Source organism: Akebia trifoliata, chromosome 8 (genome assembly GCF_017979445.1).
Source record: "Akebia trifoliata isolate Shusen 1 chromosome 8, ASM1797944v1, whole genome shotgun sequence".
Taxonomy (NCBI): domain Eukaryota; kingdom Viridiplantae; phylum Streptophyta; class Magnoliopsida; order Ranunculales; family Lardizabalaceae; genus Akebia; species Akebia trifoliata.
The window spans coordinates 43,818,266-43,836,067 of NC_141382.1; the positions used below are offsets into that span (position 1 = coordinate 43,818,266).

A 17,802-nucleotide genomic window follows, 5' to 3' on the forward strand; every position below is an offset into this window, starting at 1 on the left:
CTGTCTGCTCAATAATAGACTGTGAGATCCCTTTAGAAGGGATGGAGCAGTAAGTGGATTGCACTGTAGTATTTTGTATTCTTTCCCTGCTGCTGCTGGCATTCCTCAAATCTTTCAAGTTCAAAGTAAAATATTAGAGCGACACAAATCAAACACTTGAGATTTACAGTAGAAAGTAACAACCATAATAGCTATAGCTGACAAGGAAAGAAAGAAAGATTGTACCACATACACTGCTAGTACTAGAAAGTAAAGCAAATGCATACCCAACCCAAACCAGAAATACTTCTTAGTTGATAATTAATATCTGATCAACCATGTCCACCTGACAAACAGAAATCAAAATTTCCAAGCTCAAGAACAAGCAAAGTAGTAGTATGAAGACCATACTTATTAGGCATCTATATATCATATTTATACACATTTAAGATTTCTTCATATGTCCTGGACACCTTCCTCCTCGTCCTCATATTCACCTTCGTCATCTGCAGTAGCATCCTGATACTGCTGGTACTCCGACACAAGGTCATTCATGTTGCTTTCTGCCTCTGTGAACTCCATCTCGTCCATCCCTTCACCTGTGTACCAATGCAAGAAAGCCTTCCTCCTGAACATTGCTGTGAACTGCTCACTCACTCTCCTGAACATCTCCTGGATTGAGGTTGAGTTACCAATGAAGGTTGATGCCATTGACAGCCCCTTTGGTGGAATGTCGCACACGCTTGACTTCACATTGTTTGGAATCCACTCAACAAAGTAAGACGAGTTCTTGTTCTGAACGTTAATCATTTGCTCGTCCACTTCCTTAGTGCTCATCTTCCCCCTAAACATGGCTGACGCGGTGAGATACCGACCATGTCGTGGGTCTGCGGCACACATCATGTTCTTTGCATCCCACATCTGCTGAGTCAGCTCTGGGACTGTCAGAGCCCGGTATTGTTGTGACCCACGTGAGGTCAGAGGAGCGAACCCTACCATGAAGAAGTGGAGACGAGGGAAGGGAATTAAGTTCACTGCAAGCTTCCGAAGATCTGAGTTCAGTTGCCCAGGGAACCTGAGGCAGCAGGTAACACCACTCATGGTTGCAGAGATCAAATGATTCAGATCGCCAACTGGAACAAGGATTTACAATGAGGTAAATTAATCATTATATACATAACATACATATGACAGAGAGAAACATGCATTTTATTAAAGAAAATCAAAATTATAATACAATAATTGACAATAGATCTAGTTGAAGGTGCCAGTTTGTTAAGTTAGTTAAAGTCTATGTGTCAATACCACGACTTGGGTTCAAAACCTGCCTTCAACTGCTAATTACTAACCACTAAATAGATTGTTTATTAAAAATAAAAAGAAGAAGAAGATCTAGTAGAAGGGATTCACCCTGCCAACCAAAAAAATTATATTTTATTTTTTTAGTTTTTTAATTTTTGGGGCTTAGACCCATAGGTCAGTTGGTTTGACACATTGCAAAACAACTTTGAAGTTGTGGGTTCAAGTCGTCCAGCTTATCAATAAGAAAAAAATTGGGAAAAAGCACTTCAAGCAACCACAATGTAAACAAGCATCAGACAGAACAAATAAATCAAGTAATTCAGAATGACTAATTTTGATGGGACACTGGGAATATAACCCATTTGGGTTAACAAAAATAAGAAAAATAAAACTAACATGAATAGAACATCCTCTGTTCCCTCACTCAACAGGGCCTTGGATGTCCTCAATTTACATTTTTTAATCAGGTCACGCTACTAAATAATTTGAATCAAGCTGTAGAATGTAACCTACCAAACTATCTTTTTTAATTGATAAAAAGGAATATAATAAAATGACAAATCCCAAGTAATATACCCCCTCTCCCAACAATTCTTCCTTCAATAAAAACAAAGTCAACAGAATAAAGGCTTTTGCATTTTTCGAAGACAAAAAGACCAACCAAGACATCCCTACTTGATTTATAGTCTTACTTTCAATTAGGTAACAATACAAGTGCAAGGAATGCAAATTGAGTGAAAAAAGGCCTCAAAGTGATTCCCAGACTCAGATTTACTTGGTCGGTTTAAATTTATCCTAATAGGTACATGTTTAGCACAGGGTTTCCTAACATTCAGCTTCAAAAGATTCAGCTGAGCCATACTCAGCTCAACGGTCAAGTCCTTTATAACTATAATAGTAATAAAATATACGCTACCGAATATAATTATTAATACAACGAAATCCCAAAATATTGCTAACCGACAGTCAGGTGGGGATATGGACAAATATTTACGTCTTCATGTAATAATGCTCTTAAAATAGCTCTTGCAACCGACACCATGGATCCCACGTACAATGGTTGTTGAACTGTGATGGCCAAAAAAGTCTATGAAAATCTCATGGCTTTAAAGCCCATCAATACAATAGACAATTCAATTATGATAGAGACACACAACAGACAGCTGGCAATCTACCCCCAATATTCTAGTATAAATGAAAAGTTAAAACTAGTTAACTATCCGGGTGGCAATTGTCTTTTTCTTAGACAATGCCAAAGTACAAACACAAAAGAAAACAACAGCTCTAGTTTCTTAGTAGAATGAGGGCCACCAGTAGTAACACTGTACTTGTATAACAAAGGCAAAATTAAAAATGAGGTTTCCAGCTCATCAAAATAATTGATAGCTTTGTTTTTTGAGTTGTCCTGGAGTAACATTAAAATTGACATCGATCTACATGTCGCTGACGTGGAGGTGAGCACAGAATCATGAATGATTTTCACTCGTATCTCGATGAGATACATCTATGATTCCGTACATATATCCACATCAAAGTCACTTTAAGATTTTCTTTATTTCTTTTATGAAAAATGCTGGGGTGACGCAGGATTTACTGTGATTCTCACAATTCTGACGTGGACATGCATACATAACCGACCGTAGATGATTTCAGTTGTTTTGTAAACGATGTATTTCTGACATCCCATCACTCAAGGCTGCTATAGTCCTGGGGGCACTAAATTCATTGAGCCCACTGCCACCACACATTTTCTGTCCATGCCTTGGTGTGCTACCATGGTTTTAAAACTCGGTATTCCATCTCATCTCACCCCAATCAATATCGAGTTGACTCATCTGAGTCATCTCATCTCGGAGGAGATAAATCATTAACTTTGTTTACAATTATTTATTAATATATATTTATATGTAAATTATTATAGGTTTTTTTTTTATAAGATAAGGTGGATTAGAAAATTCTTAGTCGTAAGATTATAACTTGTGTAGATACTAATATTTAAATTAAAAAATAATAATTATTTAAATAATAAAAAAATATAACCCCCATATTGACTCAGCCAAATTTTCCTAACTTGGCTGATATTTTCAAAATATCGCGCAAGTCATCTTGGTTATCAGATGATATATTGTTATCCAACGAGATAACATGCTGGATGATTCAAATTGAATATTCTACTCTCTTGAACGATATCGAATCTCTCATGCGAGTCATCTTGGTGTTGGACGAGTTTTGAAATCACGTATTCTACACACCAAAATTCAGCCAAATTGGTGACTTCTACATGTTAAATTTGTCCTATTTGTTCTTCATGGGCTTCAAACCTAGTAGTGGCCAGCAAGGTTTAAAATCTTGTCTCGAGACAATGTTTCAATTGAGAGAAAAATTGATATTGTCTGAAAATCTGAATTGTGATTTGTGGAGGGTGAGCTAAAGCTTCAAGGGATTTGCCATTAGGAAGTGTGGGATCACTAAATTCCAATGAAACTGGACCCCTGAAATTTCTCATTTCAATTAAGACTTTTCTAGGCTAATATGGTATCCGGCCAACGGCTGAGATGAGAAGATATATATACAGGTTTCAAAGGAATTCCTGGGGAATATCTTTTCATCTCAGCTGTTAAATGGACAAAGAGGCAAAGAGCCTCCAACATCATTGGATGCTAAAAAAATTATATATTCAAACACCCTAAAGTAAATATAATTTAAGCAAAGAACAAATTAGATCTGAACCAACACAAACACATACGAAATCACGCATAAAGCACATACAAAGAGATAATCCAGGCCAGGGAAAACTTACAGCTAGGAGTAGTTAGCTTGAGAGTCCTGAAGCAAATATCGTACAAAGCCTCGTTATCCAACACCATACACTCATCGGCATTTTCCACCAACTGATGAACAGATAGAGTAGCGTTGTAAGGCTCAACCACTGTATCCGAAACTTTTGGTGAAGGAAACACAGAGAATGTGAGCATCATTCGATCAGGATATTCTTCCCTAATCTTCGAGATCAGCAAAGTCCCCATTCCAGAACCAGTACCTCCACCAAGCGAATGGCATACTTGAAAACCTATACAGATTTTGAACAAATTTAAGATAAAAAAAAGGTAAAAATTAAGAGCAGATCTCAACAAGAACACACGATGCGATTATACCTTGAAGACAATCGCAATTCTCGGCCTCTTTCCGAACGACATCAAGAACCGAATCTATGAGCTCGGCTCCCTCAGTGTAATGGCCCTTGGCCCAATTGTTTCCAGCACCAGATTGCCCGAAAACGAAGTTATCGGGACGGAAGATCTGACCGTACGGTCCAGTTCTCACACTGTCCATGGTTCCAGGCTCGAGATCCATGAGAACCGCCCGAGGAACGAATCTCCCGCAAGAAGCCTCGTTGTAGTAGACATTAACGCGCTCTAATTGAAGATCTGAGGTTCCAGTGTACATTCCAGTAGGATCTATGCCGTGCTCATCGCAAACAACCTCCCAGAACTTCGATCCAATCTGGTTTCCGCACTGCCCACCTTGAATGTGAAGGATTTCTCTCATTTTCTATGAAATCAGACACAAATAAGAAAATTAGTAGAGAAATCGATCCGAAAACCAAAATACAATCGAAGTTTTGGAAATTAGGGCAACAAACAGAGGAACTTCAAATTTCAAGAGACAAAATGAAAGAAGCAGAGAAATCGAACACAAAATGCGATCGAGTGTGAAGGATTTGTCTATCAAACCAAACATAAATTTACGTAAATCAGCATAGAAATCGGATCCGAAAACCAAAATACAATCGAAAACTTTGAAATTTAGGGCAAATAACAGAGGTTTTTTAAAAGATCAAATCGGAGAATATCAGAGATTTACCGGTGACGAACAGAAAAACTGGAGATTTTTCCGGTGATTTCTCCGCCGGAGATTCACAAAGGTGAGAAGATAAAAATGGAAATTCCGTCCAAATTCCGACGATCGAACTTGTAGAAATGGAGATCGATCGAAGATGAGAAATGGCGAAGAAACCAAACCTTCAAATTGAATATATAGAGGAGCGAAGGGAGATTGCAGAGAGATCCAACGGCTGGTGTTCTTTCCCTCCTTTTTCTAGTGATCCCTTGGATGCCGTTGGATGCTGTTAGATGTTAGAACAGACGCTGTAGATTGTTCGTTTGGTGGGATCGAAAAAACTACTTTTTGGTATTTGTAGGAAAATTTAAGTCTAATTACGATCGCACCCTTCAGTATTAATTTACTACAATATCCTTAATTATTTGTTTTTAAAAACCTAGATTTCCAAAAATACCCCTATCTTTAAAACTCGACTCGCCTCGATTCAAGTCAACTCGGAATACCGATTTATTGTTTTCAAAAGCAAATATATCATGTACTCCAAGGAGTCAGATAGCTACACAACTTGTTGTCTCTTTTGTCACCACATGACGCAAGCTTCCTGCCTCGCTTGATACAAACTAAAATAGAAAACCCTGGAAATTAAATTATTGATGATCAAAAATCAAGAATCATCTCAAATCACAATGAACAAATGTTGGGAAGAGAAAATTAAATTCCTTAATTTAATCAAATTACCTAAAGATGATACATTTTAAAACATAATTACTTGGTTGGGATCTGATCGGGTGACTCGTGATAAAACATGAAACCTCGTGGTCTGATATGTTCGAGGGATTGTAGTTTCTTGTTTTTTCATGAGTCAACTGATCCCAACGTAATTATTTAGAGTCGTGCTGGAGTAACCCCAAGATTGGACCTCATGTCGCACATCTTGACTTAACATGAAAGTGTATATTAATTTTTCCCTCGTATCTCAAGAAAAAGCATCTATGGTTCTCATGCACTTTCATGTCAGGGTGTGCTATATGAAGTCCATTGTTGAGGTAACTTCAACATTATTCAATTATTTATTTAAAAAAATCCAATTGAGAAGTTGTAATAAAGATAAACAACATTAGTGCATGCTTTTGTAAAGAATGATGTTTTATTCTTTAAAAGCATGTTAGAAGTGTGGACTGATATAAGTGGTCATAATTAGGAGTCATTATAACAAATGGTTAGATTATGCTAGTTAGATGAACTATCAAGATTTGTTATTTAAGTTTTAATTCATTTTTCAAGATTCAAATTTATTTTAGAAACATATTTACAAATGACTTGAATATTTTAAGAACAAATGATTTGTCATAACTTTTATTAGGTTCACACATTAATTAGTTTGATTTTGTTTTTCAGCAAAAGTAACTCATAAAAAATATTAAATCCTAACCATTCAAAACACAAAATTCAATTTTCTCACTTCTTTATCTCATTCATAACATGGACCACAACTTCTAAGTTATAAAAAAAAAAAGTTGTGCTGACGTAACATTGGAATTGACATCGTTTGGGACATTGGTGTGCACAAAAATATAGATGTTTCTCACTCATATCTCGATGAAAAGTATCTATGATTCTATATACACATCCACGTCAACAATGTCTGAAAAGATGTTAATTTCAACGTTACTTCAGCATTTTCCTAAAAAAAAGTACTCGTCTTCTTCTTTTTTTTTTTTTTTTTTTTTTAATATCTTTGTTGAGAGTGTATAAGATATCGAATCCATTCAATTTCTATTCCTTAAATGGAGGGATAAATATTGATACGGCAGCACTTTAAAATAGATGGAAAAATTATTAAAAGAGGGTTAAATATTTTAATGTTTACAAAAAAGAATCTATTTTTTCAAAAATTACCAAAAACTAAGTTGTTGGACTATCCAGCGTTTTGAATGGAAGCTAAATTGTTGGGGGTATTAAAACAAGCTATTAAAACGCTAGACACTCCAGCGTTTCAAGCATTCAAGGTCATTTTTGGTAAAACAATGTATTTTAACACATTAAAACACTAGACAATCCAATGACTTAATTCGTGTTTTGTAATTTTTGAAAAAATAATTTTTTTTATGTAAATATTAAAATATTTAACTCTTTTTTAATAATTTTTTTAAAATAAATTAAGTATTTTTTATCTTATTTGTCAATTTTGTATTTAAGATTAGAATTTTATGTCTTTTTACTAGTCACTTTTGATGAGTCAACAGATCTTGATCATTTTTAAATTCTGCACAATAACCATTTGTCTGAGAAACATTTATTTCATCATAACCTATTTGGATAATTGAAATTATTTCACCATGTTCACAAGGTAATAAGATAAAAAATAAATAAAAATTGTTTAGGTAAAAGATGTACTTAATGAGTTTAAGCGCCTTTTTAAGTAGGTAAAAAGAAAAAAAAAAAAAAAAAACTAGAATACCCTAACCTTTTGGTTCTTGACCATGTGGAAGTTAGAAATGATCTGGATGAGACCACTTTTCTAAAGTCAATTCCTATCAAGTCTTCGACCATAATTCTTTTTGACATACTTAAGTGAAACCTTGTAGTCATTGCTACTTAAAAGGTTTTTTTTACCTTTATGTGGAGAAATTATTAAATGGAGTTGTAGGAGGGATATCTTTTCACCCTAACATGTAAGTAGTATATCTATGGCCCAAACAATAAATTTTTTCTTGGAAAAATTATTTAAAGGACTTTTGTGGAAGGGTTGTTTTTCTAAATAGTCCCCAAGTTTTTCACGATAGCTTGACAAGACATGTAATAAAAAAAAAATTATAAATGGTCCTTGAACGTCATCTCCTATATTTCTCACGATTGAATATCTTAACCGTTCGAACTCATCGTTTTCATTAAAAAATTAAAATTTTGACATCTCAATTAAGCTTTGGAGACTCCATTCTGTTGGAAAGGATTTAAGAAAAAAAAGATGTCACTTTCAAGGGTTTTTTCAAACATTTTGAATATATATGTAAAAAATTAGGATTTTTTTACTTTTTTTTACTTTGCTTTTTATATATATGAAAATCTATCAAGAATAAATTTTTTGGGTTAAAATCATCTAAACAAGTCGTTATCTCAAATTTTTAGTCAATCTTTCCATGTATTTTAGTCGGAAAAACTCAAAAATTGAAAATGTGTTGGTTTTACCAGTGATGAACTCGACAGTAATTAAAAAGTGTTCGAGTTTAACTGTAAATAAAAAATAGTAAACTTGACAGTAAATAAAAAAAGTGGTGAGTTTGCCAATAATGATGGACCATTAATAAAGAAAAAGTTTACTAAATGTCCTATCAAGCTACTACACAAAACTTAGGGGATTATTTAGAAAAAAATCCTTCCGCGAGGGTCTTTTAAGTAATTTTTCCTTTTTTTCTTTCTTAACATTCCATCACCCTTGTAAATAGTTGAGTTCCAATTTTGACAATTCAAGAATGACCTTGACTCTTTAGATTAAATTAGTCTTTTTTTTTCTAATTTTTATGACGAGTTTCCAAATATGTAGGTCCGACTTCAACTAGTAGAGACAAAGGCAACTGGTTTTTTAGAGCACCATATCTCACCCAAATCTCCCCGCTCATTCAACATTATGTGAAAGCTAAAGAATTTGACAAGAAAATATGATGGGCCAAAGCCCACAAATTTTAGAAATCGAATTTGAACAACCCATGGCCATTGAAAATTTTGTTACTTCCCAATTCAACGGCTTAGAGCCATCAAATTTCTCTTATTTTCTATTAATTTGACAGTTTCGATCTGTCGAAAAAAATTAACAATGAAAATTTTAATGTTTTGGTCAGTCGAATTTTATGAAATTCAATGGTCTTGGACCGTCAAATATAAAGTTTTTTTCATGTTGTACAATACCCCTGCAAATCACACATATCAAATAAATAGAGATAAATCCTTGTGGATGGCCAACAAGGGGACTTGAACTCAAGACCTCTTTCTTTTTGGAGGAATGCTTTTGCCATTATGCCTAACACTCGTTGGTTTGGATAAAATTATAGTAGATCTCAACTTATGTTGATCCAATCATTGGGATTGACTTTTTTTTTAAAGTATTGACACCAACGATTTAAATTGTTGATATAGGATTACAAATAGCCAATCTCGAACTCAACGATTCTGAAGAGGGTGAATTAAGTATTTTTCCATCAAAAAATTAGAGGGTATTTAGAAAGAAGTAGTGTATTTCCCTTTTTAACACCTTGAAAGAGTTAAGAAAGTGGCAAGAGGTCGATGTGTTGATTTTCATAAAAATTGCAACGAAAAATAATGTCTTGGAGGGGTATAGTCGTAATTTCATTAGTAAGTAATCTATTAGTCCTAATAATGGAAGGGTAGTTTAGTCAATTAAAAAAGATATTCTTGTAAAATTTAGGGTTATTATTGAGATATTTCTAGCATATATTACTGTACCAATATATAATCAAATAATTTAATCAATTTTTATATTTCGCCAATCAATTAAGAGGTGGGAGAAAGGGACAAAAGCTATCTAAGCTTTAGCGGCAGGGATCACATGAGACAGCGATGCCTACATGTGACCTGCCATCCTCTTAACCCTGGTTAACTTCTAACTCTCTCTCTCTCTCTCTCTCTCTGGACTCTGGTTAAATCCCTGTCTTTGCTTAGTTTAAAGGTTAAGCATCCTGTTTTACACTTCATCTTGATAGGAGTGTATACTCCAGGGAGTTAGATTGCAACTGAATTCCACCCTTCATTGCATGCCATGTGGCACTTTTTTTTTTTTTTTTTCAATTTTCATGCTCAACCGAACCACAAACATTCGGTAATCTTCTAAGAAGACATACAAGTTTAAAAAAAAAAAAACCAGATTAAAGGTTAGAAATCACCAATCAATAGTCATTTGGGGTGTGTGAGCCCACCAGGGAGAAGTGAACAATATGCGACCTACCAAAAGAGTGGGCCAAGTGTTGGTTGATCTGAGAAATCAAGTTGATCGCATTTCACTTGTGGTTTTAAAAAGAATAATCCTGAAGTGGCCTCGGGATGGAACCTAATAACGCATTCTTGACGTGAAAGTGTATGAGAACCATAGATACTTTTCATTGAGATACGAGTGACAAACCATCTATGGCTCTTATCCAGTTTCATGTCAAGCTTGAGGTCACTATAGCACGACTCTTTTAAAAATGGTCCCATGATTAGGACAAGTCATCTCGATCTTGAAGACAACTAATGTTATTCGTCCATTACATTGACTCATTCAAGGTTCGACGACGATGATCAACTCCATATTTAAAAAAGTGAGTCTATTTGCACACGTCGAAATTACTCATATCAGTCACTTGCCTGCAATACCCACCTTAACTCCTTAATTTTAAAATATTCCTTTACACACACCTAATAATCTATTTTAACCTCTATTACTTATTGCACACACCTAAACATATCGAATCATGTCTTCTTCTTTTTCTGTTTTGCATATAGAAAGATTTCAATGAGGGTTTTAAGCTTTGATCTTCCTAATTTTTCTTACCCTAATACTTTCAATTGATTCAAAACTGTTCACATGAGAAAGTTATGTTCGATAGAAAATTTTATTTAATAGGTACTTGTTAAATCTGTTTAGTAATATTCGATAAGTACCTACTAAATTTACTAAAAAAGTTCATTATGAACCTACTGAATTGAACTATCAAAAAATCTTCTATTTCTTCAATTCAAAATCGTCGTTTTAAGGTTTTAAAAATAATTTTCCATCTTCCTAGATGATTAAATACAAAAAAATTAAAAGAAATTTTAAAGATGTAAGACAACTTTAAAATAAATAAATAAAATTTAAAACCTAATCTCCATTGATTCGATCTCTTACAAAACTCAAAAAAAGATGAAAATGAAGAAGAGAAGAACAAGAGGAAGGAAGAAAAAGAAAAAGAAAGCGGATTTGGGGTTTTTGTTAGAGAGGTGGTGGTGGGTGAAATAAGCCAAAACAAAAAGGGTGAAATGATAATTTGATTTTTGTACAAAAGTCATTTAGGTGGGTGCATTGAGCACTTACGATGTGTGCAAATAACCGTCCCTCATTTAAAAACCCATATATGGACTGGAGTATCAAAAACTCAAGTCAACCAGATTTGGTACATTTTATATAGAATAATAAATTTTTATGATTTAAATATTGATGGTTTATATAAAATTGAGATTATGTACCTCACCATCCACTGATTCACCTTCTAATAGAAATAATAAAAATTATTTTTTATTTAAATATAAATTCAAATTAAAAATAATAATAATAATAATAATCAAAGTAAATAGCTAGCTCAACTCAAGACGAATGACTCGAATAAGTCAACTAGGTCTTGTTTTCTTGTTTTGTCGTCTCTCTCGTGACTTATGTTTCTAGCAGATAATTGCGGTACGCTTGGAAATTGCCAGATGTATATATAAGTTGTGTCCTTTGTTTTTTTATAATGATTTTGGATCACAAAATCTTACATGATGCCCATATCTTCAACCTCCAGCCAAATTCCCTTGATTTTTTATACCCATAATCAGGTAACATTTTTTTACAGCCACTTTTAACCATCATAAGATTCTATTTCTTCTTCAACCTTCAAACCTCAAGACCAAGATAGAATTTTCGGGAGGTAGAAGACAACGGAATTTTGAACAGAAAATTCAACATCTAGATGCGTTATTTGTTAGTAGTTATGATTGAAGTATCTCTCTCTCGCAATCCCCAAAAATTAATCTTATAGGCCGCTCTGAGTAACCCATCGAACAATTTTCATACATTTAAGCAAAAGACTGCCCCATCTAATAAATTTGGTAATGATAGTGTGATGGATATAATATGCTTTCGGAGTGCTTAAAGGACTAAAGCTTATGAGAACAAATGAATCCACATTATTCAAAGTCTTGGATTTCTGTCAAATCTGTGTGATGAAAATAAGGGCACTATGAATGATGATTTGGTTAGGTTCACAACCTGACCAGATGACACACCATAATCTGATTTCATCTTTTTTGGTTCTTTCTATATTCCCAGGGGTTGGGTTAGGTCTCCAAATAGGCTATTGATGTCCATTAGGCAAGAAACTGGTATGGTGCCCAAAAATGCATTTCCACCTGAATCACTTACTACTACCCTTTTTATCTCAAGTTCGGAAAAAAAAAAAAAAACACTATACAAGAGATGATTGAGAATAACAAATCAGGTTAGTTTTTGGCACAAAAAAAAAAAAAAGCAATAATACTGGCTCATACTTCACAACAATTCTACACGTAAGAATCAATAATAGTAAATGAACAACAATTTGAAATATCATACCTTAATGTGCCTCTGAACTTCAATGTTATCACTTGGAGAAAGGAAGGCATCTGAAGACGTATACACGCATCTTCCTCCCTAAATAAAGTTCTCTACTTACTTCCAGTATAATCTAAATCAAAGCTCAGAATAAGCTCCAAGGAAAACTATACTGCTTCCTCAATCAAAAACTCTTTCGCCGGTTGCAAACAGTAAAAAAACAAGTGAACTGAATATGCATAGGTACCCTGGTATGAAGAACACTGACTTCCAGCTTTCAGGACTTTCAAGTCCCAAATGAGCAGACTTTGCAGCCTCAAGAAGCCGACCTGTTAGATCAACCCCAACAATACCAGCCAATGTGCCCGCTGTATTTGAAACTCCCATCACAATTCCTGCGTACCTTGGAGCGATATCCATGTGATTCACCGCAAATCCGGCTCTCCCCAATGCCAAGAAACCAAGTACCACCGAAGAACAAAACACAGCCCCACCGGAAGTTCTGAAATTGGGAAGTGCCATCAATGCTAGGGAGGCCACAATGAAGCCGATGGTGTTCAAGAACTTGCGAGTCCTGGTCACTGACAAGATCCTCCTTGTTATCAAGTAGTCCCCTACCACTCCACCTATGTTGGAGAACATGAACATGTTGAGATAAGGCAACATCTTAGAAGAACCCATCTCCTGAAGACTTAACTGGAGGCCTTGTTCAAAGTATGTGGGCAACCAATTCATCAGAACGTAGAGCGCATAATGGAATGTGAAGTTGTTTACCACAATTGCCCAAATCGGTAAACTGACGAGTATTCTTTTCCATGGTATCTTGGTAGAAGGCAACGCACTTCCTCCATTCTCAACCTTGATCTTCTGCAAACTCCCTTTAATCGGCAACAAAGACTCCCTGAAACCGGAGGCTGCAGCCTTTGAATGTTCTGAATGATGTGGGTCACTAGCATACTTGAACCAAAGTAGAGACCACATTGCACCCAGTAAGGCTTCAGCTAAGAATACCAATTGGGGTCCCTTGAACTTCACCAAGCTTGGCAGCACAAGCGTGCCAGCTGCTGCACCAAGGTACATGCCAGACATTGTAAGAGACACGGATCGAGATCGTTCATGTGCTGGCACCCACTGTGCAAGGACAGTGTGGATAGAAGGGAATATGAAACCTTGTGCAATCCCAACGAGAAACCGTGCTAGGACTAAGATTATGACTTGGTTGGGGTTCAGGGGAACCAAAGCACAAGTTAGAGACCATAAGACAAATGAGAGGAGAAGAACACGCCTTCCCCCTATCTTTTGGGCTGCCCAACCTCCAGGCACTTGTGAACATGCGTATCCATAATAGAACGTGGAGAGTATTGTGCCCTTGCTTGATTGTTTTACCCCAGCAGCATCAGCAGCTGCTGTGTAAGCAATTGAGAAGCCCACACGTTCTACGTAGCAAACACATGTACAGATGAAGGTTAAGAAGACGATCACATAACGCTTTGGAAACACTATCCCCTTCATACTTCACAACAATTCTACACGTGAGAATCATATATAGCTGCTCTACCCTCTGTTCATCCCATCTTCAAAAGGGAACTTTCCTAAATCTCTATTAATAAGTGATTTGAAGAGCAAAGGAAGAAATTTAATGCCTCTGAAGGTTTGAACACCTTCAAGAAATTCATGAAAACCTGCATAAAAATGGAAAATGCAAAAAAAGGAGAGATTTTTAGGGAGGAAAGTTGCAGATTGTTTTATTTCAAATGGTTCAACATGTAAGAAGAACCACCACATAAAAGCTTGCAACCCTTGTTAAACAGTAAGAAATATTACAAGCACTAAATGTTTAACTCTTGCGGCAATGCATGGAAACTCAGAAAGTTTCCCCTTGGAAATCTTTACCATTAAGATAGTAGGTAAATATGCACCTAATAATCACAACTGGTAAATTGCCTCTAGTGCCTACTACTCATCATGTAGCTTAGATAGCTTCCACAAATAACTATGGTACCATAGCCCAGAAACCACTACAAAGTGGGAATACTTGAAAATCAAGCAACCAAACAGAGCAACCTTGATTAAGAATCAGGTCCATCTGTATTAAAGAATGCAAAAAATAGATTGCAGCTCCATCTATTTGTCTACAACCTCAAATTTGATTTGGGACAATCATGGCCACAGAATAACTAATAAATAACTATCATACAGAGCATAAAATGAAAGAACAGTAGCTATTGAGGTGAAGGTGCCAACTAGATCAGTTGGTAAAGTCTATGGGTGATGATACCATAGACCTGGGATCAACTCCCACCATCACCAAGTTACTGATCTCACTAAAAGCATGCTTATCAATAATAAAAATAAAAATAATAATAATAATTACCTCTTTCCACATGAAGAAAAGGTAAGAACAAATCCCAGATAGATATCACAGGTTAAGTACCAAATACAGAAGAAGCTTCATTATTAACTAATGCTGTTAAGATGGGTGGAACTTGGAAGTAATTAGCTAATAGTTCTTTGTAGGGCAAATCACTATGTACTAATAGATTTTCAAGCACATAGATCCAATATATCTTAGATGGGTATGGGCTATATATAGCCTCACAACTTCTGGATGCCTCAAATGTGATAAACTTGCAGACAGTTTTCTCATATAAACATATATATTGTTTGCATAAAAGAAAACCAAATTCATCTTATTTTTCCAGCCCTAATTCCTTTCTGACCTCAACAGCCATGCAAATCCATGCCAATATATAGTTTATTAAGTAAGATTCAGATTGCATTGTGGAGTTAAAGGAACCAAGTGGTCGTCGTCATCATCGTTGTCACTGCATATCCCAACTATTTGGGGTCAAATATCATTAGAAAACAAGTCAGGCAGCAAAGCGCCATATAAGCTATCCATGTGCAATGCAAGCTTAAAGAAGAAGTTCTAGGGAGGTAAGACCATAAGATATCACTCATAACCAGCCTTAACACAGCTTAAACAAACCATGGATGTTAATAAAAAGTACAAACATCACCTGGTTTATCCCATGAATTTATCTTTGTTGGATAAATGGTGATGGAGATCCTGGGAAGAATAATCTGATTTGCAGCGGAGAGTCATAGCAAGTAAATCAGACATAACACTTAGAGAGGGATCGAGGGCATTTGTCGGTATGGGGTTAGGATCCTCTGAGGGCTACTATGCTTTTAGGAAAGCAGGTGGATGTTAATAATTTGGATGGTAATGGAGGCAGTGTGAAGATTCGGAGGATGTTTCGTGCGAAATCCCCTTTTAAAGCTATTTTCCCTGTGAAAAAGGGAAAACTAGGTGTAAAGCTTTGAAAAGGTTAAAGGTTTGGTATTTTGGTGCCCTAATTTCTTAAGGATCTGTATGGTGAGAAGGCGGAAAGGGGACTAGGTGCAAGAGCGAGGAAAAGACCATTTCAAACATGTTCTAATCGAATGTAGAGTAACTCATGATTGAAAGAAAGGTTTGAAAACTATTTGTGGGATGATCTGGAGCAAAGAAGAATCAAGCAAAACTTTGATGGTGGCTCTTCCAACAATCAAGGGAAAGTTGGACCAGACAAATCTGTTGATGTCTTTAAAATTTTGATGGGCATCACTCTCAAAGTCTTCTTAAATCCAAATGGGATTGAAGATTCAAATAAAACAAAGCTCTTGCTTCATTAAGATTTAGGAATAGGTTTTCAAAGGTGGATTAATTATTGAAGGCAATTCGAAAAATATTTTAGCTTGGGCAAGGGAAAAATATGTGGGTCCTTGTCAGATTGCCCAGTAGTCTTGACTGTATCAGGGATATTGCCAACGGCTTGTAAAACCATATATTTAGATGGCATAGATGACACTCTTAGGCAGGTCTTGTGCACTAAAATAAATATTCCTTACATTTTCTTTCCCTTTCTTCTTTTCTTAATAATATATTCAAATTACAGATAAAAAAAAGTACAATAAATGCATGATCCTTCCAAGAGGAGATTAATTATCTATTTTTAATTGCCACTCTTTAGAATTTTTGACATTTTATTTCGGTGACCATCAAGATTCTAGAAAATAGTAAGACTTGAAAAATCATCAACTTTGTAGCAAAAGTAGAAATGAGAAATACATCAAAATATCCAATAATATCAAACTAAAAGAGGAAAGTATCAAACATGAAGTGCTAGGAAGTTTTGGAATTTCCTTGAGAAATCAAAATTACACAAGCTGAATTAATTTAAACATTGAAAGAAGACTATCCAAATGGTGCATTATAGGGTTTCTTATAAACCACTAACAAACTCTAAATCTTCTAATGATGCCAAAAAACAACAAAATTAGCAAAGCAAAGAAGAAAACCCATTCTAACAAGAAAACACTTTTAGGATCACGGTCTAAGAGAAATTCAGAATATTGGAAAATCGATACCCTAACATCCCTAATTCACAGAACTGAGCACTTTGATTCTTCAATTATATGAGTCAGATTAGAGGACTTGAATTTTGTAACCCTAAAAGGACCTTTTTTTTTTCTTTTTTGCTTTAAAATTCAATCTCGTTGCCTATACATTTCTATCATTCTATGGAATCATACTGAGAAACTGTAATTTAACATAAATGGGAAGAAAAAGCAAATGTAGTGAACAAAATATGCTTAAAGTGATCAAAATTGCAAGATTTACCAGTAGAATTTGAGAAACTTGGATAGATTCACCAAATATACATAAAGTGATCAAAATGCGAGATTTACAAATAGAATTCGAGAAACTTCGAAACATTAACCAATCAAAGCTAAAGAAATGAAAATGTAAGAAAAAGAGAGATTCAAATCCTTAACCTTGGAATTTGAATCTCCTTCGTTGTTCACGCAGTCGGACATTACCTCAACGCATATCTTCAGATTTCTTGAGAGATAGAGAGGAGAAGTTTGACTTTGATTCCGTCACTCAAAAGAGTCAAGAAAGAACCCTTCTCAGTTGTGAAGTATTATGAGTTACGGATTTTAAACTCGGTTTTCGGACACCGAGATGAGTCGAACGAGTCCAATAAAAACGAGTTTAAAACCACGATGTACAGCGTGTCTTAAACGTTCTCAGATTAAATCTCTAATGGATTCTCGTGAAAGAACAGTTGGTCATAGTCAAACCAACAAAAACATATCAAATCGTTTCGTACATGAGCTATGATGTCGTATCAGTGACAGTCCGCTTCAAAAATTTTAAGAAACTGTCCGAGTCAATAGTTACTTTACTAACAAATTATAACTGTATAAAATTCAATGCGACGTACATAAAATAATCAATTAATCTAAAACATAATAATGGAATTTAATATCTAAAATTACAACCAATGAAAAAAAAAATCTAAAATCAC

The 17,802-nt window shown here is 35.1% G+C and overlaps 2 protein-coding genes across 4 annotated transcripts; both read right to left on the reverse strand.

Moving 5' to 3' along the window:
• Nucleotides 1-274: 274 nt before the first annotated feature.
• Nucleotides 275-5,304, reverse strand: LOC147397016 (tubulin beta-4 chain). Its single transcript, XM_086452391.1, has 4 exons — nucleotides 5,146-5,304; nucleotides 4,437-4,833; nucleotides 4,082-4,351; nucleotides 275-1,112 (listed from the first exon to the last, which is right to left on the reverse strand). The coding sequence occupies exons 2-4, from the start codon at nucleotides 4,828-4,830 to the stop codon at nucleotides 436-438; spliced, it is 1,341 nt and encodes a 446-aa protein (XP_086308517.1). The 5' UTR covers nucleotides 4,831-4,833; nucleotides 5,146-5,304; the 3' UTR covers nucleotides 275-435.
• A 7,066-nt stretch (nucleotides 5,305-12,370) lies between these two features.
• LOC147397017 (putative anion transporter 5) lies at nucleotides 12,371-17,460 on the reverse strand. Of its 3 annotated transcripts, none has more exons than XM_086452393.1 (2): nucleotides 17,312-17,460; nucleotides 12,371-14,127 (listed from the first exon to the last, which is right to left on the reverse strand). In XM_086452393.1, exon 2 carries the CDS (start codon nucleotides 13,955-13,957, stop codon nucleotides 12,626-12,628), a length of 1,332 nt encoding a protein of 443 aa, XP_086308519.1. In that variant the 5' UTR covers nucleotides 13,958-14,127; nucleotides 17,312-17,460; the 3' UTR covers nucleotides 12,371-12,625. The 3 variants fall into 3 exon arrangements, with proteins under 3 accessions (XP_086308519.1, XP_086308518.1, XP_086308521.1); XM_086452392.1 differs by having other exon boundaries at nucleotides 17,267-17,417; XM_086452395.1 differs by lacking the exon at nucleotides 17,312-17,460 and adding an exon at nucleotides 15,466-17,193.
• Between the last annotated feature and the right edge of the window lie 342 nt (nucleotides 17,461-17,802).

Bases quoted from the DNA above. Each gene is read 5' to 3' on its own strand.
- LOC147397016 (XM_086452391.1), bottom strand. From the start codon at position 4,830: ATGAGAGAAATCCTTCACATTCAAGGTGGGCAGTGCGGAAACCAGATT. The intron at 4,352-4,436 runs GTATAATCGCAT...AAATCTGTATAG, and splicing joins GAATTGCGATTGTCTTCAAG to GTTTTCAAGTATGCCATTCG. The intron at 1,113-4,081 runs GTAAGTTTTCCC...TCCTTGTTCCAG, and splicing joins CAAGCTAACTACTCCTAGCT to TTGGCGATCTGAATCATTTG.
- LOC147397017 (XM_086452393.1), bottom strand. From the start codon at position 13,957: ATGAAGGGGATAGTGTTTCCAAAGCGTTATGTGATCGTCTTCTTAACC.